The 23,612-nt window shown below is 42.9% G+C and overlaps 1 protein-coding gene across 18 annotated transcripts in view; it reads left to right on the top strand.

Annotated features, from left to right (window-relative positions):
* LIMCH1 (LIM and calponin homology domains 1) overlaps positions 1-23,612 on the top strand; it is a 327,424-nt gene that overhangs the window by 226,525 nt on the left and 77,287 nt on the right. For 9 of the 18 annotated variants that reach the window (XM_030313975.1, XM_030313969.1, XM_030313970.1 and 6 more), the window contains exons 6-8: positions 1,501-1,611; positions 8,584-8,779; positions 14,882-15,134. In XM_030313975.1, the coding sequence (XP_030169835.1) occupies positions 1,501-1,611; positions 8,584-8,779; positions 14,882-15,134 (560 nt within the window). Of the gene's footprint in view, positions 1-1,500; positions 1,612-7,875; positions 8,200-8,583; positions 8,780-14,881; positions 15,135-16,227; positions 16,495-23,612 lie in introns of those variants that run through there. The other 9 variants (XM_030313966.1, XM_030313965.1, XM_030313964.1 and 6 more) reach the window with 5 other exon arrangements.

The following is a 23,612-nucleotide window of genomic DNA, read 5'->3' as shown; positions in this document are numbered from 1 at the left end:
GAACCACCCAGGTCTCCCAGTGCTCGTTTATTTTAACTTTAAATTAGGAATCTAAGAAATGACCTTGTGTATATAAAATTTAAAAGTGGCTATGACCCCCTTTTTTCTTTTTTTTAATTTCCAGGGTGCTATTATATTTGGTTGACATTTTCATTCTTGTCTTCTTTTTCCTCCTGTAAAACTAGGGCTATATGCCATTTTTTCTCATGCATTTAAACAAATCGGAAAACCCATAATCTAAAACACAACACCGTTCTATCTTTCTCCTGTTACACCTTTCAAAATAGCCTCATACTCTTAGCCCACATTAGTTAGTTTATGGTCCTAGTTAATGTCCTGACATTTGGAATTGTCTGTTCTCTGGAAATTTATTTGTAAGCAATCAGTTTAACAAGACTTTCTGGAAGTTTTGAAGGATTCCTGAAGTGCAATTTTCCCACAGAGGTGGAAAACTGAATCGCATCGTAGCATCAATACCCACAACCATATTTTGGGCCTGTTGCCATCTGGAACCATGTACACATATCACATTGTCCAAAGCATTTCCTGGTCTAGCAAGTGGAGGGAGGAGGTACCATAAGTACTTCCCAGCCTGATTGAAGCAATAAGACCACATGTGAAAATAAAATAATAGCTTTTCCGTAAGCTTCAGATCCCAATAATTCAGTTTTAAGGAGCTCCTCTTCAGCCTTCTGGGTTTTCTGGAAAAATTGATGCAAAGAGCATTTGCTTTTGTGGACAGTTTCTTTGGAAAAACAGAAAAAAAATTAACTTGGGACTGCAGCTTCAGACTCTTGAAACTTCTTGGACATTTGTAAGCATGCAAGGTTATTTAACTGGCAGTAATCTTGTCCAGGCTACAAATTCCCGTCTCAGATTAATAGGAATCTAACTATACCCCAAAGCTGGATATCTGAAAATCGTACTCTCTATTGGATTGCTTTCTTCTGATTTCAGTTAGATGGGTTGTGTTGCTCTTGTGTTGGGAACCACTAACTAACCTGGCTCACTCCTCTGAGGTTTTGCAGTTGATCTTAGCAGAACCTCTCTGCCCACAAATAGAAATCGTGAGCCTCTAAAAACACCTTCTCTCAAAAGGGATTGACAACCTGTTTCCTGCTCATCTGGGTAAAGGCTCCGGAGTTATAGAAAACTTTTACTTCCTAATTTTGAAACCTTTATTACATAAAAATAATTCTGGAGGATTTGTTTCTCCTTCTTGCCATCTTAGAGATCATTTTGTTACAACCAACCTTTTCCTAAAACTGGAGCTTTATTTTAACTACCGAATCATGTTTGTGTTGACTGATAGAGCGTTGGGTTCTTATTAAAATGATTTTACATTTAATGGATACCTCATGGATGGTGGTTTTTATGCATCGGTGTTGCACATTCTCTCCTTCCTGCTTTCCTGTTAGTGGAGCATTACTGATTCCTTAGCTTCAAAAGTAATTCTCGAGGGAAAATTCTCCTGCCCTTGGGCATGGTTTTGTTTCACAGGTATTAGTTACCATTTACTGGCTGGGAAAAGCAGCAAACAGCTCTGCATCCTATAGCGGAACCACACTGAACCTGAAGGAGTTCGAAGGCTTGCTGGCTCAGATGAGAAAGGTAACTTGACTTTTCTTCTTTATCCCAAGAGGTTAAGATAAGAAGGGAAATCAACACATTTGCTCCTTTTTAAGATGATGGTTTGGTGTGGTGAAATTGCACAGGCCAGCGATGTCTTGCACTCAAGGGAAGGACCGCTTGTCTTACCAATGAGTTCTCTGCCTTGTGTATCCCATGCCTACTTGAACTTTTGTAGCCTTCAGAGAATGGAAGGTATGAGCTCTCCCCAACTTTAATTCCCAAAGAGCAAATTCAGTCTGTGAGTATGTGGCTTTGCATGCCAGAGAGCTCAGTGCTTGTTTTCTTGGGGGAGTAACGCCTGAGTTAAACAATACAGTATTATATGAAAATGAAGACTTGCTCTGCATTTGTCCTAAAGGTCATTTTGCTTACCCGTCAGGGCGTTGGTGTGGGTGAGAGGTAAGTCTGCCAAGTTCTTGCTGGGTGGGCATCCACTGGGCTCTGACAAATTAGAAACATTCTCTCCTGAGATGTGCATTTTATGGCCATTGTATTCGGATGACCTGGAAACTTGGAAAACATTTTTTACAATATTCAAAGCTTTATTTATTTATTTGATTATGGGAAAGATTGATCTAATGTAGGAATTTGTCAAAGAAACAGTGGGATGTTTTATGTGTACCCGCCTGTATGTTCCTTTTAAGGTTCAGCGATGTATATGAACTCATCCAAAGTTCTAGGATATAGTATTACCTGTGAGCAGCCCCACCCAACCAGCCTAGCGACGTGGTGAGGCTCACTTGAGGCTCACTTGTATCATCCGTGGGTTTTGGATAAGGTCCGTATTGTAGCACAAATAGTTAAGGCCTTGCCCTTCCTCATTTCTCAAACATGCAAACTAAATGCACTAATGAGACCCCCTGAGAGACATTCGCACTTTGACAAACTTGCCCCCCCCCCCCCCCCGTCCCCACCAAGACAGAGAGTGAGCAAGTGGCAAAGGGGCAGAGGGAGAGAGAGAAAGAATCTTACTGGTAGATGGGTCATCTTTCTTTTAGATTTTTAGAGAGAGAGCACAAGTGGGGGAGTGGGGCAGAAGGAGAGAAAGAGAGAGGAAGAGAGAGAGAATCTTAAGCAAGCTCCACAGTCAGCATGGAGCCTGATGTGGGGCTCGATCCCACAACTCTGGGATCATGGCCTGAGCCAAAATCAAGAGTCAGACGCTCAACTGACTGAGCCACCCAGGTGCCCCGCATCATCTTTTTACAACTGTTTAAAAGCCCTGCCTCACAGTTCCTCTCTTTGCTGGATTCTCTTGGAATCTGATTTATTTTTGTTATGGACATTTCTTACTAGCTCAGCTCCTCTATAATCTTCAAGTCTCTTGGGGCGCCTGGGTGGCTCAGTTGGTTAAGCGTCCAACTTCAGTTCAGGTCATGATCTCACAGCTTGTGGACTCGACCCCCATGTCAGGCTCTGTGCCGAAGCTCAGAGCCTGAGCCTGCTCCGGATTCTGTGTCTCCCTCTCTCTCTGCCCCCCGACCCCCATTCATGCTCTGTCTCTCTCTCTCTCTCTCTCTCAAAAATAAACATTAAAAAAAATTATAATCTTCAACTCTCCTAGCTTCCCCTTCTATTGAGACCATGCTCTATGTCAGCTGCCTTGAAATGACCTGTTGTTGTTAATAGCTGTTCCCTTTTTAAAAAAAAAATATTTTTTACTTATTTTGAGAAAGAGAGAGAGAGAGAGAGTACGTGCACATGCATGCATGGGGGAGGGGTTGAGATGAGGGAGAAAGAGAATCCCAAGCGAGCTCCACGCTGTCAGCTCAGATCCCAACATGGGGCTCAATCCCACGAACAATGAGATCATGACCTGAGCCTAAATTAAGAGCTGGACACTTCATCAGCCGAGCCCCCAGGCGCCCCCAGCTGTTCCCTTTTTTTAATGAATGTAGACAACATCACAGGACATGAGGGAATACTTGGTATCCCTGGACAAGGCATGACTTAACTAAAATGGCCCGCTGTGGTATTCCCATACCTCTAGGTAGAGAGTAATTGACCTGAACTTCACACCTGGAGGTGCTGGAGATATCTGTTTCTCTGGAATATATTTTATTTCATTTTATCTATTAAAACTGGGCTTATCTGAGAAATGCAGAAAACCCTAACAGTGGCTTAAATAAGATAGAATTTTATTTCAAAGTCACATAAAAGAGGTCTGAATGTGAGCAGTGGGCAGGTGATCATCAGGTCGGGCACTCAGGGTCCTTCTTTTTACTCCAACATCCTCAACCCTTGGGTTCTCACCTTCTGGTGAGAGCTGTAGCCATCTTATCCACACTGGGGTCCAGAGAAAGGAGGGATGAGGGGAAGAAGGGCCTATGCTTTCCCTTTAAACACACTTCTGCGAAGTCATACACGCACCTCTGTCCCATTGACCTAAACTCAGTCACACATCCATGCCTCACTGCAAAGAAAGACTTGAGAGAGGTAGACTGTACCGCAGCTAAAAACTGTGGATATTTTCAATGGAGAAGAAACGGAGAACAGATATTGAAGGGACAGCCAGGAACACTTCTGCACGGATGCAGGCTGAAATAAATTTGGAATTAAAATGTTTTCTTTCACAAAGGAGACTAGCCAGAAATTTTTTATATTCATTTTCCTAGGGTGAGAAATGTGTATAAAAATTATCAACTTGTAAAGTGACACATGTAGAGCCCTTAGCGTAAGCTTCTGGCACATAGTGGGTATTCATAGTAGATTGCTGTTGCTATATACTGAGAAAAGATCTCTGAAAGCATAGTGACGGTGGCCCGTCAGTGAGTCTGGGTATGTCAGAGGGGGGTCTCCCAAAAGAGGGGACTGTGAAGTGGAGCAAAGGAGAAATATTGCAAGAACGTTGAGATTGAAGGAAGAACCACGGGGACTAAGGTGGCCTTAGAATCGTGGGGACGGGAGCTGGAAGGCAAACATTCTAGGTTCTTCCTCTCTACGGCTCTCTCTCCTTGAGATTTCCTCACATCAGGGAACATGGCCAACAGCGTCCACACGGTTACCTACTTCTAGCCCCTTGTCCAGAAAGCAAGGGAATTCTTCCTCCTCGGCCTGGCTGCACAATTGCTAGGGCTTTACCCTGGCCCAGTGTGGGTCCTGTTCCTGAACCAGGCCAACGGGTGCCGTGACTAACCTAAGCACCACTGCTTCAGGAGGTGAGGGATGTCAAGCAGAGCAAGGGATGAAGAGCGGGGAATGTGATAGGCAGGAACAGACCTCTGCCAACTTCAACTTCTCTTCCCTTACCCTGCCTTATTTTTTCATGATACTACCGCCCAACTTAGTATTCATTTATCTGTTTATCTTTGGTCTCTTCCAGTAGACCATAAGGCCTTCGAGGACAGGATATTTATTGGCTTTGCAGAACGTTGTGTCCCCAGCATTAGGACTGTATCTGGCCCACGGAAGATGCTCCGTCAATATCTGAGGCGTAAATAGCTTCCCCGACCAGAGTGTGGTGGGTGCAGATGGGTCATCAGGTTGGAAAAGTAGAACCCTGAAACACTCCGGTATGGGAGTTAGCCACTTTATAAATCACAGAGAAGAAGAAAATGTTGAGTGGTAACACAGCGGCATCTGGAGTTTCTCGGATACTGTAAGTCACCCGGCAACCTTAGCTGGTTCTCATTATCTCTGACAAAGGGGGATAAGAAGAGGACAGATGAGCGAAACAATCCAAAAATACCAGAGATGTTGGTAGTTCACACCGCATTCGTTAGCTCACGTCTACTAGAACAACTAGCAATTAGTGCACTGGACAGATTTGAGTCTTCTCTCCCGTCCCTAAAGTACTCTCTGTAGAAGACAAAATGCTGCTGGGCTCCTGGACAAAAAACATCGATGACATAACTAGACCCCTCAAAAAAAGGAACTTAGACTGCGCTAGCCTTTGCGTTGGCTGATAGCTTTTGCTGTCCCCCAGAAGCTTAACTTTGCATGACTTGATGGACTCCAATAAAATTGTTCACCCAGCTAATGTCCACATCTTTATTTCTGGCAGAAGAACCAGCTTCTTGCTTCCCCCTGAGGTTCCAAGGGACCAGGTTGGCCAAGGATGACCACGTGTGGCTTGTTTTTCACTTTACAAACTGGCCAAGCCTTTTAGCTTCCAGCTCTTGCTTGATCCGCGGTTTCATTCTTGGCTTTCTACGCAGTCATGAACAGAATGGCTTCTCTGTTTTTCTTTCCCATAACAAGCTGTGAGAAAGCAGCTGAAGCTCCAAGAGACATGTTGACTTTCTCTTTCTTTCTGTTCTCTTGTGGTTTGTAGGGTAGGGGGAAGAAGACATTTGGGCCTTTGGGGGAGCATTTCTGATTATTATTATTTTCTTGAAAATCCAGTTTGTAATGCTATGCCAAGCAGCTCGTAAAACTGTGTCCCTTCTAGATGTGACCAGTGGCCTAGCTCCAAGTGTGTGCCCTCCCTGATGAAAATTGCATCCAAGGCATCTAGTTATGGGGTATAAATGGAGAAGAAGAGTATCAGTGCATGTACAGATTGTGTCCTTAACTACATTCATAAGTTCTGTATGATTTTCATGTTGACATGCACATGCCCAAATGAATGCATGGTAGTAATTATAACCATAGCTAACACTCTTTGAGCACTTAGGCATCAGGCATTTTTCGATTGCCCAGCAATCCTGTGAGATAGATGTTATTACTAGCTCCATTTAATAGATGAGAAAACTGAGACCAGGCAAGGTGAGATAACTTGCTTAAGGTCACACAAATGACGAGAGGTAGACCCGGGATTTAAACCCAGGGAGTCGAGATTCCAAGACCATGCCCCTACCTACCTCTGTTTTGCAGTGTTTATACTTTGGTGATTTAGGCATAAATGGCATTTAGCAAAAGAGCGTCATCCAGGTTAGCATCGTTCACAGAGTAAGAACCTAGTGAAGGTCCAGTGGTTGAAGAGATGATGCCGGTAATGGCAACTATAATAACACCCAAGTTGATGGAACGTTGTCAGGTTTTACTACTTGGGATTTGGAGACGAAATCCTGTGTTGGAATCACAGTTTTCCTGCTTACTATGTGACCTCAGTTAAGTTACGTAACCTTTCTGATTCTTACTTTTCTCTTCTATAAAATGAGGACGAGACTAACCACATCACTGTAGGGTTGTGAGGATTAAATACATGTACAAAAAAGCATCACGCATGGCCCTAGACACAGTAAGGATTCAGTAAAAGCGACCTTCATGTTTTCAGACATTTGGCCCAATCTCAGTGAACAAATAACCCAAGATTATTATTTGCATTTCCCAAGACATTAAATACAAAACCATATCCAGTTTAGATCTATGCTTTTCAATTAGTTATGAGTTCTTTCTTTTGCAGCTAGTCGGGCCTGGCTTTTGTTCAAGTCCCCGTTGACTTTTGACCTACAAATAAACTACCTTAATTTCCATAACTGGAATTTCTGCCTTCCTCCGGAGGGTCAAATGGGCCACCCTCACCCAGGCCACTGGACAACCTATTTTTGGGGGGCAGTAATCAGGTCCTAGGTGTGGAGACTGCAGAGTGCTCCTGTCGGTCCTGCCCTCCTCTCTCCCACTCCTCCCTTCCCTCCAGGCAAAACCCGTGTGTGCCTTGTGAATTACAGCCTCCCTGTCCCCTCAGCATGCCTCCCGCCCGGGGGGGGGGGGGGGGGGGGGGGGGGGGGGGAGTGTGTCAGAGGGGCTGGATAGAACTGACAAAAGCAGCTGGCAAAGGCACTTCCTACAAAGGCATTGGCTCCAGTGGGCATATTAGTCAGCTCAGACAGTTTCCAAAATTGCTAACATGGAGAGAATATTTGTTTATTTTTCCTTTCTGTTGGGAATGTGGAAGGGACCTTCCTGATCATCCCAGGACATCCACAGTGTGACATTCCAGTCCTTGCAGATGAGAACATGCCCCTCTGCCAGCATCATCCACAGCCCTCATTTTAAGCGACAGTCTGGAGGAGATTAAATTGAGGTTTATCTTTGAGTGACCGGAGTTATTTTTGTTTTCGTCAGCCTGGACTATTGTAATTAATGCGAAGACAGTGGCGGGAACAAGGCTTTTATTATAATACAAGGGTGAGGATGGCTTTGACTGACCTTTCTTCTGCTGGGGTTTCAGTGTTTTAGTATGTGCTGCTTGCGCTGGAAAGAATTTATAATCACAGGCTGTCAAAGACGGCCATTGTTCTCACTGCTCTGAACATGTGGGTCAGCCACAAGTGCTTTCAGCTCCCCCAGCGCCAGGAGCTGGCCGAGAGCGAAAGCATGCCTGGATTCTTCTGAGGCATCAGGAAAAGCATTTTGCGTATTTTTCATTGCTTTTTTTTTTTTTTTTTTTTTTTTAAACTTTCTGCCTCAGAAAGACAGCTCCCTTTCAGAGCAGGAATTTCCCTTCAAGGTAGCAGGAGATGGAAACATGCTGCTCCAGGACTTTACGGAACTGATTCTTCTGCAAAAAACAAATGCCGTGTGCATTGGCCAGATAGCGTAAACAGGAGCAGTTGCGTGGCTACGCCGGGGGCTCGGTCCCAGACCGGGCATGCGGTTATGGATTCCGAAAGACGGGTCAAGGTTAAGGTTTCCGTTTTTTATTTTTGCTTTTGTCTGTCACCGTATCCTTGTGAATCCGAACGTAATGATCTTTTACTCTTAATTCCTTTGATTTTTTTTTTTTTTTTTTTTTTTTGAAACGTGGTGGGGTAGGAGCTACTTGGATTTTTGTTTTTATTTATTTATATTTTGAAAGGCGCACGATTTTCTGATCGGGACAGTGGCAGCAGGGAAGGTCCCGGAACGAAATGTTGGCTTGTAGATGATAATCCATGCCGTGGTTTTTCCACGCTGACACTACATGCGGGATCTTTGGAAGATCACTGGAGACGGATTTTCCTGGCGTTGTAGGCGCTCCCTCTGTTGCTGAAGTGTCTATAATCCTTTCGTTTTATTTTTGGACAGGAGACGGATGACATTGAGAGTCCTAAACGTAGTATCCGAGACAGTGGCTACATAGACTGCTGGGATTCTGAGCGCAGCGACTCCCTCTCCCCCCCTCGCCACGGCAGAGATGATTCCTTCGACAGCCTAGATTCCTTTGGCTCCCGCTCCCGGCAGACACCTTCACCAGATGTAGTCCTCAGGGGAAGCAGCGATGGTAGGTCGCAGCCTTCATACACTGCCCATCTTTAAACTAAACATTAGCAAGAGCCGCCTTGTCCCCGGTGGAGGGGAGGCGGGCTCCGTATGCACCTTGCTGGAACCTGGTAACTCTAAACGGGGAGAAGAAAACGTGTTGTCGTGTCGGTTTTCGTGGTCCTTAGAATTTGGGTTGGCTTTGCCAGCAGTCTGAACGTTGCCTCAGTGAGCACATCTTCTAGCGGAAAATACGTTACATCATGCCTCCCCTTGGTCTCCGTGAATCAAGACGCTGTGCAGGACATTAGCTCATAAAGTGTGCCGAAGGTTTATGTGCTCTGGGTATGAGGCAGGGAGATGTTTGCGCACCACACTGTATACGTGAAAATGAATCAACTTCCAGCAAACTGGAAATGCACTATACACACATAGGAAAGTTCTGAAGCTCAGGAAACTTTAATTGGCGGGGTTTTGGCAGTCTGTTCCATGCCTGTGATACCTGACCGTTGGCTGGAACCACGCGGGTGGCCCTTAATGTACACAACCCAGACTGCCTGCTTGCTCTGAGTCTGGGTTTGATTTAAATCCCATGGATTTTATATCACCTGCAAGGAATGATCATTTCTCTTTGGAGAAATGTGTGGTCATGCAACCTGATGTGAATTTAATGCCTATTTTCCAGAAGCTGTTTACGTTCTTTATCTTGCACCTTTGTACTTTTAGGAAGGGAAGATGGCTTACTTCTGCATGTATAAACTTGCAGAAAGACGCTAAGGCTGGTGGGGAATTTTTTATTTGTTTCTGAGTTTTCTAATGTGTTGCTCGATTGTTGCTAATGTTTCTAGAGACTTAAGGCTTCTCTCTGAGATAAAAATTCTCTTTTATGGCTAAATGACCCCTTTCAGCTACAACATTCTATCTAAAGTACTTGAGTGTTTAAGGTGCCTAGGTCCTGAGTTAACTGCTCGACAGCTAGTATCTCATTTAGTCCTCAGTGCAGATTATGAGAAACATAGTTTCTCACTTAGCCCTCCCACAAGCCTGAGAGACATTTCTTATTTGTATTTTACAGATGAACCTTAGAGAGGTTAAGTAATTGCCCTTGCGTTGTTAAGTGACAAATGTCACTGTTATTAAGTGGTGTAACAATGTTTGCCTTAAGAAGCGTGAGTCCAAAACTTACACTCTTAAACTGAATTTGCGCACACTTCTGTTTACCTAATAAATTTTTTAAATTCTAGAATGACTGAACTAATGTTTTTGTGTAGTACTTAAGCTTTCCAACAAATAGATGGACCAAGGGGCCACATAGTCTTTGACTCCAAAAGAATCCCATGGTGCATTGTGAGCTGCTTGGGAAACATTTCTAAAATTGTATACAACATCTTAAGTACCACACCCACAGTATTAGAAGTTACAGTACCAAGTGCAGGACTGAATTGAGGTTTCGGCCCCACCAAAAGGTGGGGATTTACTTTCACAAAACCTATCGAAACCAAACTATCTCCTATTATTTTGATTGTTTTTTTAAATTATTATTTTATTCATCTTGGTGTTCTGGAAGTGGCAACACAGATCCTTTATTCTGTCACCAGCTTCGAGGGGTTCAGAGTTTATAACGAGCCACATCTTGAAGAGATTTGAGATGGTAATTACTAATATTGCACTAATATGTGCTTGGGCACAATTTAGCTTGCAACAATTAAGATTGATAAGCTGAGGTCTTTTTTTTTTTAATTTTTTTTTAACATTTATTTTTGACAGAAAGAGATAGAGCGTAAACAGGAGAGGGGCAGAGAGAGAGGGAGACACGAAATTGGAAACAGGCTCCAGGCTCCAAGCTGTCAGCACAGAGCCCGACGTGGGCCTGAACCCACAAGCAGTGAGATCATGACCTGAGCCGAAGTCGGTGTTCAACTGATTGAGCCACCCAGATGCCCCTAAGCTAGGGTCTTTTTATAAATATTTTGTCCATGTAAAGAAAAATATGAAATTGATCTTCACAAAACACCATCCATGAAAGAGCACCTAATATACAGATTTCACCAAATAGCCCGACGCCTTCAGGCTTATGTTCTTGTAAACTGATCAAGACCTAGTGAGGTCTTTAAAAAACAAATTAAAGGGGCGCCTGGGTGGCGCAGTCGGTTAAACGTCCGACTTCAGCCAGGTCACGATCTCGTGGTCCGTGAGTTTGAGCCCCGCGTCAGGCTCTGGGCTGATGACTCAGAGCCTGGAGCCTGTTTCCGATTCTGTGTCTCCCTCTCTCTCTGCCCCTCCCCCGTTCATGCTCTGTCTCTCTCTGTCCCAAAAATAAATAAACGTTGAAAAAAAAAATTAAAAAAAAAAAAATTAAAAAAAAAACATTTTTATCTGCCTTAGAAAATGTAGTATAATTTTATTCAAATAGGTGTTGTCTTTATTAGATTTTATGGTATTTTTTTTATGTGTATTTATTTTTGAGAGAGAGAGACAGAGTGTGACAGGGGAGGGGCAGAGAGAGAGGGAGACACAGAATCTGAAGCAGGCTCCAGGCTCTGAGCTGTCAGCACAGAGACGGACACGGGGCTGGAACCCACAAACTGTGAGATCATGACCTGAGCCAAAGTTGGGCACTTAGCTGACTGAGCCACTCAGGCACCCCGATTTTATGGTATTTTTTAAACGACGCTTACCAAGAAGATTGCTAGTCCTAATAAACACCTTTGGATTTAGAAAAACATTTTTAAGTCTTGGAATTTTATTTCCTAAGCACTCACAATCAATTAGGGAAAGTCTTAGCATAAAATTCTCTGGCTCTATATTGGGGCAATATTTTATTGTTATTGAGGCCCACTGCCCCATTCGGTGGGGACAGTCAGGAGCCACTAACAGATGCCATGATTCCATGGGTTGCTCATAAGAGCTACCTGGTCGGGAAGCTGTGGTCTCCAGGGTCCATTCAGCCAATCTGTCTTGCTAAATAGGTGCCAGTTCCTCCCTTACCTCCACTAGCATTCCTCCTGAAGCCATAGAATGGACTTCGCTGAAGAGGAAATACAACAATTCACGTGCTTTTAAAATTAAGGGCATAGTTTATAAATATGATGTATTTTGTTAAATGAATACTCTTTTATAGAAAAGATGAGTTGAGGGCGCGTGGGTGGCTCAGCCAGTTAAGTGTCCCACTCTTGATCTCAGCTCAGGTCATGATCTCACAGTTTTGTGAGTTTGAGCCCCACATCAGGCTCTGTGCTGACAGTGCAGAGCCTGCTTGGGACTCTCTCTCTCTCCCTCTCTCTCTGCCCCTCCCCCCCACCTCTCTCCCTCTGAAAATAAATTTTAATAAAGAGAAAGAAAGAAAAGATGAGTCGAGGGAGAGAAACAAGGAATGAGAGAAATTAGGCAACGACGAGAAAGGCAAGGGTTGGGGGTGTACATGGCAAAGATAAGGGAAAAAATAAAGACCCCCTAGTTCCTGGAAGGGAGAGAAATGTAGCCCCATGGAAAGGAAGGACCAGACTTTGATAAAGTCATGTCATTGTCATCATGTGCTGTGTTGCCATTTCCTAACTTTGGGAATAAATAGAGGAGCCACCCTAGTATATTTCTACGTGTTCAGGATGAATTCAAAATCTTTTGAAGTCCTGGCCTTACATTAACTGAGCGTATACCTTACTAGGTGCTTTGTGCCATCTCATTTAATCCTCACAGCCACTGTGAGAGCTGTGTTACCATCTCCATGTTCCCAGTGAGGACCCTGAGGGACAGAGGGTTTACGTTTTGCAGAGAAATTAGACCCTTGTCCAGAAAACTACACTTCTTTCAACTGGGTCACTCTGCCTCAGGGCATCTGCACATTAACTTTCCTTGAACTGTCTGTTGAAGACATTTATTGGAGGGTAATTGTGGGAAGGAAAAGGGTGATCTGTATATGTGTTAAGCAACCGATTTCAGGCTTTCACTAAGATTGTTACATATAATACGATTTTATAGATACTGGACACAAATAAGGTTTGTAGATTATAGGATTTTAGAAGTGAGAAAACTGAGACAGCTCCAATTTATTACTAAGCCTTCATCGTTGATCTAAGAATCATTTTCTTTCATTTATTTATTCAACAAAGTACAGCGCTACCTCTAGTCAGGATGCTTTAAGCAAAGGACATTTCTCCAAGAGACGTGGCTCACAGAGGGAGGGACTTTGGGCTGGAATCTAGAGAATGGAAATTGGGAGTCCTGAGCTATTACTTACCAGCCACAGGGAACAAGCTCTATCTGCCTTTCTGAGCCTCTGTTTCCACCTCTATAAAATGGGGATAATGTCAAAGCAGGAAACAAGTCCAAGAGTTTGGCAAGGCAAGGTAGTGTTAGTGTTTGTTCATAAAGCATTTCACAGGGGCCTCTAAATGTTACTGAGACAGACAGATATACTTGATGGAAGACTTGGGTGGGGAGGTGCTGTTATGAATCAAAAACCAGCAAGTACTGAAATGGTCAAAACTCCCTTCAGAAGGGAGGCTGAAAAACCAAGTTACATGAATAATTCATAAACTGCATATTTCATCTGCAACAATGAACAACTTGTTTATGGTCAATGCTTTTAACTTTTAAAGTCTTTTAAAAGCCATGAAATCATTTAATCTCCAGGGCAAATCATTTCATTCCTATTTTTACAGAGAAGGACAGGCAAGTGTTAGAACCAGCCTAGGAGCCCGCAGCTCATTAGTGACAGATCCGAACTCTTAGGACAGAAAGAGCGGCCAACACTCATCAAGCACTGACTCTGTACCAAATACTCTACCAACAGTTTACGAGTACCTGATCCGCACCCCACCCCCCCCAAAGCCCTCTGAAGTAGGTGGCATTATTATCCTCACTTTGCAGATTGGGGAAACGGAGGCTTCAAGAGGTGATGTCATAACGGCAGAGTCTCAGAGCTAGGGAGTGGCAGAGCTGAAAACAAAGTGGGTCTGGCCAATGACCCTGCATCCTGCCACATCTCTTGACTCAGTTGAAGGCTCTTCACAAATGTAAAAAAAGCAAATGTTATTTGCTCTCAGCGGAGCTGAATAACCTATTCACGATGCTGCCCTTGATTAAGAGTTCCCAACGAACTTTCACACGGCAGCTACCTGTAAGGGTAGTTAGTGTTTGTTTCAACGACAGCATCACTCTGTCAGGTCTCACCCATCTAGTGAGACTGAGACTCAGGAACACAAGGATACGATAAAATTATTGGGCTCTTGCCCCCAGAAAACCGATTCGGCAACGTTGAATTCTTTTGTGTTGTCGGAAACAGTCTTTAACCCAAAGCAGTTTGTTTATTCATCAGGTCTTCTGAGGATGCCCACTTGGGTGCAACGACGCTGTGATAAGTGCTGTGAATGATGTAAAGCCCTTGTTCTCGAAATAGCAGGTCAAGAGTGTAACATGCCCAAAGAAAAGACTAGATTGGGCCATGGGCTTCACAGGAAGAAAAGACTGCCGCCAGCTATGGGTACCAGAAAGGGCTCTGCTCTAGAGGAATATGCATTTATTATAACTCAGACCACTTCCTGGAAGGCAGACCTTGGTGTCAGCTCAATCTGCCACTTTTCTGAATTCCTATTGTTCGTGTATGTCTTTGCTCTTTGATTATCACTAATACCCTCCAGGTGTTTCATAGATTGGCTAAAGGTACCTCAAAGACAAAATGTCGTTTTATGACATTTCCTTTGTAAACAGAGTCCTTTATAATTCTTATTTGTGGGACTGTCTCCCGTGGTGCAAGACGTGCAACAACAGGTGCTCAGTAAAAACTCCATTGGTTAATTTATGGCTTTTCTTTTGAGAAAAGACATTTTGCAGAATCCTAGCAGGCTCTAGTTCCACTGCAAATGTGTTGTGAATCATGATTCTCAGATACCATTAGGTTTATCTCTATTTTTCCAGTTTGATCCCCCCCCCCCCATTTGAGTTCAGAGCTTTTCCCAGGATAGGCTAATTTAGACAGATACTTTAGATTTGTTAAGTGAATAACTGAAGGACGGAGTCCCCAGAACCCAGCGATCTAACCGCATCCCTAATACTCCACGCTTGCCGCTGGGAACTTTTCTGCGAGCCCAGCATGCCTTCTCAGCGCCTGTCTTCTCTTCCACAGGGAGAGGAAGTGACTCTGAATCTGACTTGCCGCATCGGAAGCTGCCGGATGTGAAGAAGGATGACATGTCCGCGAGGCGGACTTCCCACGGTGAGCCGAAATCAGCAGTGCCTTTTAACCAGTACCTCCCGAACAAAAGCAATCAGACGGCCTACGTCCCCGCTCCTCTGCGAAAGAAGAAGGCAGAGCGAGAGGAATACCGGAAGAGCTGGAGTACCGCCACCTCGCCCCTGGGTGGGGACAGGCCCTTCAGGTAAGGCCCGAGCCACGCCGCTCCCGTCCTGGCTTGAGCCCTAGCAGTGAGGGAACCACAGCTCCCACGCACAAACGAGCTCAAATGACCTTTTCAGAGCTCTGATGTAAGACTACAAAGGGAGGCGGGCAGGACAGACCTTTCTTTGGAGAGAGATTGCCATGATCGACTATAAGCTTCGTGAAGGCCCCTGGGCCAGTGCCTGGCACACAGTAGGTATTCGACAAATCCTTGTCCAAAGAGCAGATTTTTGAAACCAGTTCTGTTGACAGACGATGAGTGTGAGTCTGTCATCCATGCCCTTCCGTGGAGACTGCCCGACTCCCACTCTTGTTAAATTAGGTGCAGAAAGCCTGGTCTTCGTGCAAAAAAAGGCTTTTTCTTAAATCTAGATACATGGTTGTCTGGATACAAGCTCAAGTAGGTAAGGAATGCGTGGAACGTGTTTCAGAATCACATGTAGAAACTCAACAAACGGGCGGTACATTGAACCACTCATCTCTTCTGAGAAGTAGCGGTGATTTCCCCTACACTCTGCTTATGTTTTTCTCTTTGTTCAGCAAGTATTTATTGAGCATCTAATATATGCCAGGTGCTGCCTTTCAGGCACTGGGGACTCAGTAATCAATAAAATAGAGTCTCTGCCTTCAAGAACCTTATAGTCCAATACAAGAAAGCTAGAGTCTAGTCTACTCCTTTGAGGAAGACCATCCCGATCATTGCACGCTTATTTCTCATAATCCACCTGCATTACCCACAATTTCCACTGAGAAAACATTTTATTAAAAGTTTTAATTATTGGATAAAACGTGAATTTTCTCTTTCCGGCAGAATGGGTGTTTCTTTTTTTTTTTTTGCCTTTCAATACCAGTATTGAAATAACTCTTAATAATGTTGAGATTATGACGCATTGGACTTATTAACAAATTAATGGCGGCAGTTCACTTTCTTCCCATCACCAGGACCATGTTGCATGCCGTGACTTTTTTTTCTTTTTAATGAAAAGTAATGTCAGAATGACCAGGGGAGGACATATGGTCTGCTCCCCAGCCCAGGCTGTTAGTTTGGTAAACCATATTGTCCAACTCACTAGCTATCCTGAGACAATAGAGGAAGAGGGAAGTGAAGTGGGGTCTCCCTGTGAAGAGAACCCAGTCGGCCAAATGGATCCTAGTGGGAAGCCTTCTGATGGTGGTTTAGAGTTACCCACTGGCGGTGGCAAGGAGCAGCCTCCCCACGAGGGGTCTGTGATGACACCAGCTCCCAAGTCGGAAGACAAAGATGCTGTTGAAATGCAAAAGCGCAGGAGGCTAGAGCAAGCTGGAATCAAGGTCATGCCGGCAGCACAGCGCTTTGCCAGGTTAGCTGTGCAGGCCGAAGCCTGGCCTGGCTGGCTCTGTGCATGCCTGGGGTTTGGAATCTGTCTGGCTTGGAGTTTCCGTCTTGTTTCCCACTTCCCGCTTTTCCCTTTGCAGCTCTCTTCCCTACGGGAGCAAATAGAAATAGCTGCTAGTCTTCACCTCAGGGCATGCCTCTGCCAAGAACTTGGTTGTTTTCAACAGAGGAGAGGAATGAGCTTCTTGCTGCTTGATGAGACCTTGTCCTAGTCTCGTGGTCAGTCACTTGTGGGGGCAGGATTTACCCAGCAATAACATCTTCTTGTTCAGTTGTTTGCGGCTTGTTAATTTTCACGCTACTCCTAAATGGCTCTTATCTTACTTTACACATCACTGGAAAATGGTTCCTTTGAAATGGGGAGCCATCTCTTTAGAAAGAGTAGTTGGCTTACAAAAATCTACTTCACTTGCTTTGTCCCAAGGGAGTAGTAAGATTGTGCTTATTTGACTCCCTTTCTGAAGCCTGTTGATTTCAAAAACAAAGAATGGAGTAATTCCTTCTCTTAATCATAACAAAGGCACCAGTATACAGCCCTGATGACTTCATATTACATGTGTGATGGAAACCTTCAGCAGCCGAAGTCACAGAAAACGATAGTTCTACAGTTTTACGTAGTGTTTTGAGAATCTGGTTAATTTTTCTCATATAGTAACCACAAAGATCCTAACAAATTATAATGAGACCAAAATCTAGTTGACAAATTAAAATTCATAACAATGTGACAATTGAAATTCCTTTGCCACTTGCTGTTCCATTTAATCAGAAGAGGTAGGTGACATACCCATTTTCAAGAAGAGTAAACTGAGGATCAGTGATAGTAAGTGACTTGCTGGTCTGAGAGCCAGTTACCGTTGACCTGGTGGCCAGACTCAGGTGTTCTGACTACAGTGCCACATCTGCCTCTCATACATTTAACAGAACATTTGCCATGTCTCTGTACAATTCTAATTGTAGTTAGTGTCACATGGTCTCGTTCTCAAACTGAAAGTTCCAGCATTGACTTACACAAATTTAATCCTAAGAGTAGCTTTGTATCGATAAAAAACCAAGGATATACGTCTTCCCTGTCTGTGGTATCCCACAGATAAGTATACCTGTCCTAAACATATATGGGCTTCTCGAAAACTCTACCATAAAATTGTGCTTGCATTACAAGGAGCTCTCTGGGTTTCTGAAATCAGGAAAAGTAATGTCGTAGAATCTTAAAAAACAAAATCAAATCCAGATATCCTATACATTTTGGAACAAAGACCTTGTCAGATACATACTTTTTCAACATTTGAGCATCTACTTATATCAGAGAACAAACTAGATATTGAGAATACAAAAATGAAGAGTATCCCCTTACCATGTATCATTTTCTGACTTCCTGCTTCTGTCTTCAAATCTAGGGCCCAGTGGGAGTAGGAGTATAGGTAAGAGTATGAATTTACAAAAAAAAAAAAAAAAAATCTTGATATCCTTGACACACATTCCTTCATTTTTATCACACCTGTGATGTCTTTAAGCTAAAATTTACCAAAGATGCCATGATCTTTATTTTTTTCTATTTTATTATCATTGTCAAAAATTACTACTCTGCCTGATTAAAACAAATCTCACTTTTAAAAATGGATTTTTCTATAATTACCAATCTAGTTGAATGTTATGTATATTGGCTACTCGGGTTTCTTCCTCCATAAATTGTCTCATATCCTTTGCCATTTTTTTTTTCATTTAAAAGAATTTCATGTTATTGTGGTAAGAAGACTTAGCATGAGATCTCCTCTCTGAACAAATCTAACTGTACAATATAGTTTTGTTAACTATAGGCACAATGTTATACACTAGTATCTTTAGAATTTATTCATCCTGCCTAACTGAAACTTTATGCCCATTGATTAGCAACTCCCCATTTCCCCCTCCCCCAGCCCCTGGCAACCACCATTTGACTCTTTGATACTATGTATTTGACTCTTAGATATTTCATATAAGTGGAATCATGCAGTATTTTTCCTTCTGTGACTAGCTTATTTCACTTAGCCTAATGTCCTCAAGGTTCATCCATATTCTCATATATTGCAGAATTCTCTCCTTTTTAAAGGCCGAATGATATTCCATTATATGTAAATAGCACATGTTTTTATCCATTCATCCATCAGTGGACATTTACATTGTTTCCACATCTTGACTATTGTGAATAGTGGGGCAATGAACATGGGAGTGCTGCTATCTCTTCAGGATCCTGATTTCAATTCCTCTGGATAAATAGCCAAAAGTGGGGCCACTGGATCTTGTAGTGGTTCTGTTTATTTATTTATTTATTTATTTATTTATTTATTTATTTATTTAGAGAAAGAACATGCATGCAAGTGGGGGAGGGGCAGAGAGAGAGAGGGAGAGGAAGAATCCCAACCAGGCTCTGCACTGTCAGCATGGAGCCTGATGCAGGGCTTAAACTCACAAATCATAAGATAATTACCTGAGCCAAAATCAAGAGTCAGACACTTACCCAACTGAGCCACCCAGGCGCCCCAAGGTCGTTGTATTTTTAATTTTTCAAGGAACCTCTATATCATTTTTAGAGTATCCAAAAGAGCCACAAGAGATGAGTGGGGAGCTACACTGAGCTAACTCAGGACACCCAGGAATCATGGTGATGTAGAGAAAAGAAGAGATTGGGCCACTTCCGTAACTGTGTGGTTTATTTTGTAATGAAATACTGACATGTCTTATAACGGTTCCCATTCTGTGCACAAACCTAGAATCATAGTTAGTTTACAAATGTAAGTCTGATGGATGAATATTACATTTATGTGCTAATTTTTGCTGCCAACCACGTTTCCTGTTATCTGGCTTAATTTTTTACATATTTTGTCCAAGTTAGCTCTGTTAAGCAAAAATTCACAGGTCCATTAATATCACCACACTTGGGATCTTCTGACTTAACACCTAAAAGTGGGTTCGGGAAAATTATGCATATTCCCAGAGAACGTCCCCAACAACAGTGTGACACAGCTACTCCAGACACCCAGAATTCATTTGTCGGCAGACTGTTCAGCTGCTAGCTCTCTCATAAACGTTTTATACATACCATGGCACTAGCCTGGCCTGTCTGTGGCTCTGTCACTTATATTGCAGCCTTCACCAGAGTTGAGAGCCATTATACGTTTATCCACATTTGGAATCCTGCTTTTAATGTGGCCGAAAGTAGCTTAACTGGAATGAAGCACGTATCACAGAGATGAAAAGGCTTCTTGGCATCTGGAAAATAAGAATATAAAATATGTAAATATGCCGATGTCTCTTAAAACATTTAACCTCCGTCTCCTGTCTTTGCCATCAGATGGATTCTGGCCACCACATCTTTGAACCCAGCAAGAGGCCCAATATATGTCCTGTGGCCCCTTTTGTAACCTGGAAAGTCTGCATTTGTAGAGATGGGTAATAATATAAAGTCATAGGTGAGGGACGGAGGCACACAGACAAAGAACAAGGCTTTAATTTTGTAGACTGTTTTCTTGTTTTTTTTTCCCCCCCAAGTCTTGTCAAACGCCTCCTTGTATTATTTCTAATACAGTATATAAGAAGGAGCAAAAGTGCATGTTATTCCATTTTCACATGAGTTTAGAAGCCTAGAAATCCCAAGCTTCCTGTCAAAACATATATTAGGAGGTATCTTAGCATCGAGGGATAGAGTAGGACTTCTTAATAAATGTGTGGAGTTTAATATTTCTTAGAGTCACCATTGAAGTAAAAAGTATATAGACTATTTTTTCTTCTGTTTTAGTTTATGATTAAGTGTGCTTAATTACCCCCCAAATCTGAGACTCTGCCAAAAATAGCCAAGATTTCTGTTTTTAAGAGGATAAAATAGGAACCAAGATTCACTTCCCCTGAATTAAAATGCCATGGAGATTTGAGTTCTCTTACTTGGTGTTTCCCATTGGAGAAGTAAACTTCTTTTATTTTTTTGAACTGAATTATAGGTTTCACGTGATTGTGCTTCTTTTCTAATTGTTTTCATATGTTTCAGCACTCAGTCTTTTCTGCTGGTCTGTGGATCTTCTCGACCACATAGTAATTAATTACAGAGGGGGGGAAAAAAGCCTCCAAGGAACAATAGACATTTTCAAAAACTTTAGAGGAAGGGTGGGTGCAGCTGAGTGCCAGACACGTAGTCCTCTACACCCTGCCCCCCAGACACCTGTGTCACTGATTGTTGCTGAACCGATCCTTGGGGATCGGGGACCAGATACACACAGAGCTCTCGTGAGCCTCCGTGACTCTGGATGCGGCAGCACTGTTTGGGCACCGGCTGAGCGGGGAGGTTTCTGGTGTTGCCCCTGGCATTCTCAAGAGACCTAACAGGCACTTCTGGAGAGCCCAGTTTCTTTCAGTAGGAGACAAACTGGCTGCCAGTCTGAGCTGGTTGCTTGAGTGTTACCAAGTGAAAAGGGGTGAAAGAGAATGCCAGTTCTTCCTTATTTGAAATCATTATCTCGTTCACTTTGAAATATAGAACTTCGAGAAAACAGCCTTTTCTTTCCCCTCACCTGCTTCGTTCGAGCCCATATTCTCTCCTACAGAGATAGTCTTCCTTGTTCCAGAGGAGGCTGGACAGGGTTGCCAGGTTGGAGGCGGGGCTTGGCATTCCTTGTGTCGCACTGCACTGTATTCCTTCTCAGCGAAGCGGTGAGCTGTGCCCACAGAGTAGCCCTTCTTCCCAAAGTGACTCATCTATGAATGACTTGGAAAAAATAAAAACGTCAGATCTCCCCCATGAATATCGAGCCAGATAGCCCGAGTCTGCCCCTTAAATTTGCTCTATTTATCTAAATTCAGATGACTGGGGCTGGAAGCCTCAGTATTCTCCTCTGCAAAGTAGGCATGGTAAGTCCTGTCTGTCTGTCATGTGTATCTGGAATAGACTAGCTGCTCAGAGAGTTATAATTATTGAGAACTGAAGGAGAACATACTGAACCTTTCCAGTAGACTGCCCTTAAGGTCCTTCAAGGGAAAAAGAAAAGCACGTTATAAAAGGTTATTTAAAAATTTTAGTGACTAGACACCTATGAACACAATCCTACGTATCTGCCTTATACATATTATTTATTACCACATGACCAGCCTCACTAGTCCAGATTTTGTGTCATTATTTTTTTTCCTCTTTCTCTGAGTCTTCCTTGAAACTCTGAATTTACAGGATTCAAGCACGTAGCAGAAAATCATTCATTATGACTGTTTTTTTTCAAGTGGGCAGGGAGTGGCTTTCAGTGGCCAATGATACAGAAAGCTTTCTTCACCCTCTTTTTTTTTTTTTTTTTAAGTCCACACATCTAAATTGAGATCATTTGAAACAAGTCTTGCCACACTGGGCATTTAGCCTAAAAAGAAACACCCCAGGGAGTTTGAGGCCTGGCTTGGGCTCATGTGATGCTGAGAACACCAGATTCTCCCTGCTCAATTGGCATCACAAATTGGCATGGTCATTTGCATAAATGCGTATGTTTTATTCTATAGAATTCTGCCTGAGTTGGGGGAGATTGTAACCCATGACCACCGCTGCTCAAAAACTGAATAGAGTGCTGCTTTTGGACTTAAGAGGTTCAACTAGGGGCCTGCTCCCCTCTAACTTGGAGTCAGATCAGCTGAAATGAGATAATGAATGTGAAAGTGCTTTGTAAACTGTAAAGTGCTGTGCAAGCATTGTAAGGTATGATTAGTTAGCATTCTGCTACCATTAATCCCGGAAGAACATAGGGGTCTATGACCAGCAGTGCAAATCACAACTCCAATCTAAGCACAGCACACAGGTTCCCTTGATTTGGTAACCAAAATACTGCTCTTTCTCCTACTTCATAGTCATGGTAGTGCCTTTTTTTTTTTTTTTTTTTTATGATGTTCTGCTTTCAGTACTGTTCATGGCCTGGTCCTTTGCGAAACACATGGTACAGTGGTTACAAACAGAACCTCAGAGCCAGACTGCCTGAGTTTAAATTTTAATTTCACCACTGGCACGTTGACATTGGGCAAATTTCTTAACCTGAAACCTAGTTTCCACTCTCTTAAAATGAGTGATGCTAATAACACCACGGTTGCAGGGTTAGTATTGGGTTTAAATGAATTAACACTTAGAAGGAATTCTAGCCCATATTGGGTGCTCAATAATTGTTAGCCACTGTCTTTATCATCACCGTTGTGATATTTATTTATTTATTTATTTAAGAGGTGGGGAGGGGCAGAGGGGGAGAGAGAGACCATTTTAAGCAGGTTCCAGCTCAGTGCAGAGCCTGACATGGGGCTCAATCCCATGACCTTGGGATCATGACCTAAGCCAAAATCAAGAGCTAGATGCTCAACCAACTGAGCCACCCAACTATCCGTGTGCTTTTTAAATAGTGCATTTTTGGAGAGATTAATTCAATGGCCTGTGATTTCCATTGGCTATTCTTTATGGCCATAGTCAACCAACATCAGTTGGTTCTTGCCAGATACATTGGCTAAGGAGGCAGGAAAGCACCATTCAGGGTTGGCCAGGCAGAACACTGAGGGGTTAGGTGTGCACCTCAAAGGCAGGATTTCATATTTTAAGAAATAAATTTATTCAGGGAGCAAAGCACCACCAACCACTTCCAAATTCTGTGTTTTAAATTTTTATTGAGAACAATGTCAGCAGTGAGAAGAAGGAATCTTCTGGACATGATTGGTGATTAGTGATTTGATTTTCCAAATGTCAGATGGAGTGGTTTTAAAACCCACCCTAACTATGCTACTGTAGTCTTAAGATGATGCCCCTGCAGGAGCAGTATGGGGCCGAGCAGCTAACATGGGCTACCAGATCGACCAGGGAACACAATTTCATTGTTCACTCCACACCTAGTTAGGCTAGTTCAATTCCTTCTTCATTTCTGAGATGAGTTGTCCTTTGAGATTGAAGAATTTACTTTTAATCCTCTCTTAGAAATTGGATACAAAGTAGGTGAGCTTTCTTTAGATATCAAGATATTTTATGAAATGGGAAGAAGAAAATAAATGACAAAAAATGTTTTAACGTTTTATTATTACTTACAATAATAATTACTTAGAAGCAAGGCTGAT

Source organism: Lynx canadensis, chromosome B1, assembly GCF_007474595.2.
Source record: "Lynx canadensis isolate LIC74 chromosome B1, mLynCan4.pri.v2, whole genome shotgun sequence".
Lineage (NCBI taxonomy): Eukaryota > Metazoa > Chordata > Mammalia > Carnivora > Felidae > Lynx > Lynx canadensis.
The sequence above is the reverse complement of the archived record's forward strand: the minus strand, read 5'-3'. Positions and strand labels throughout refer to the sequence as shown.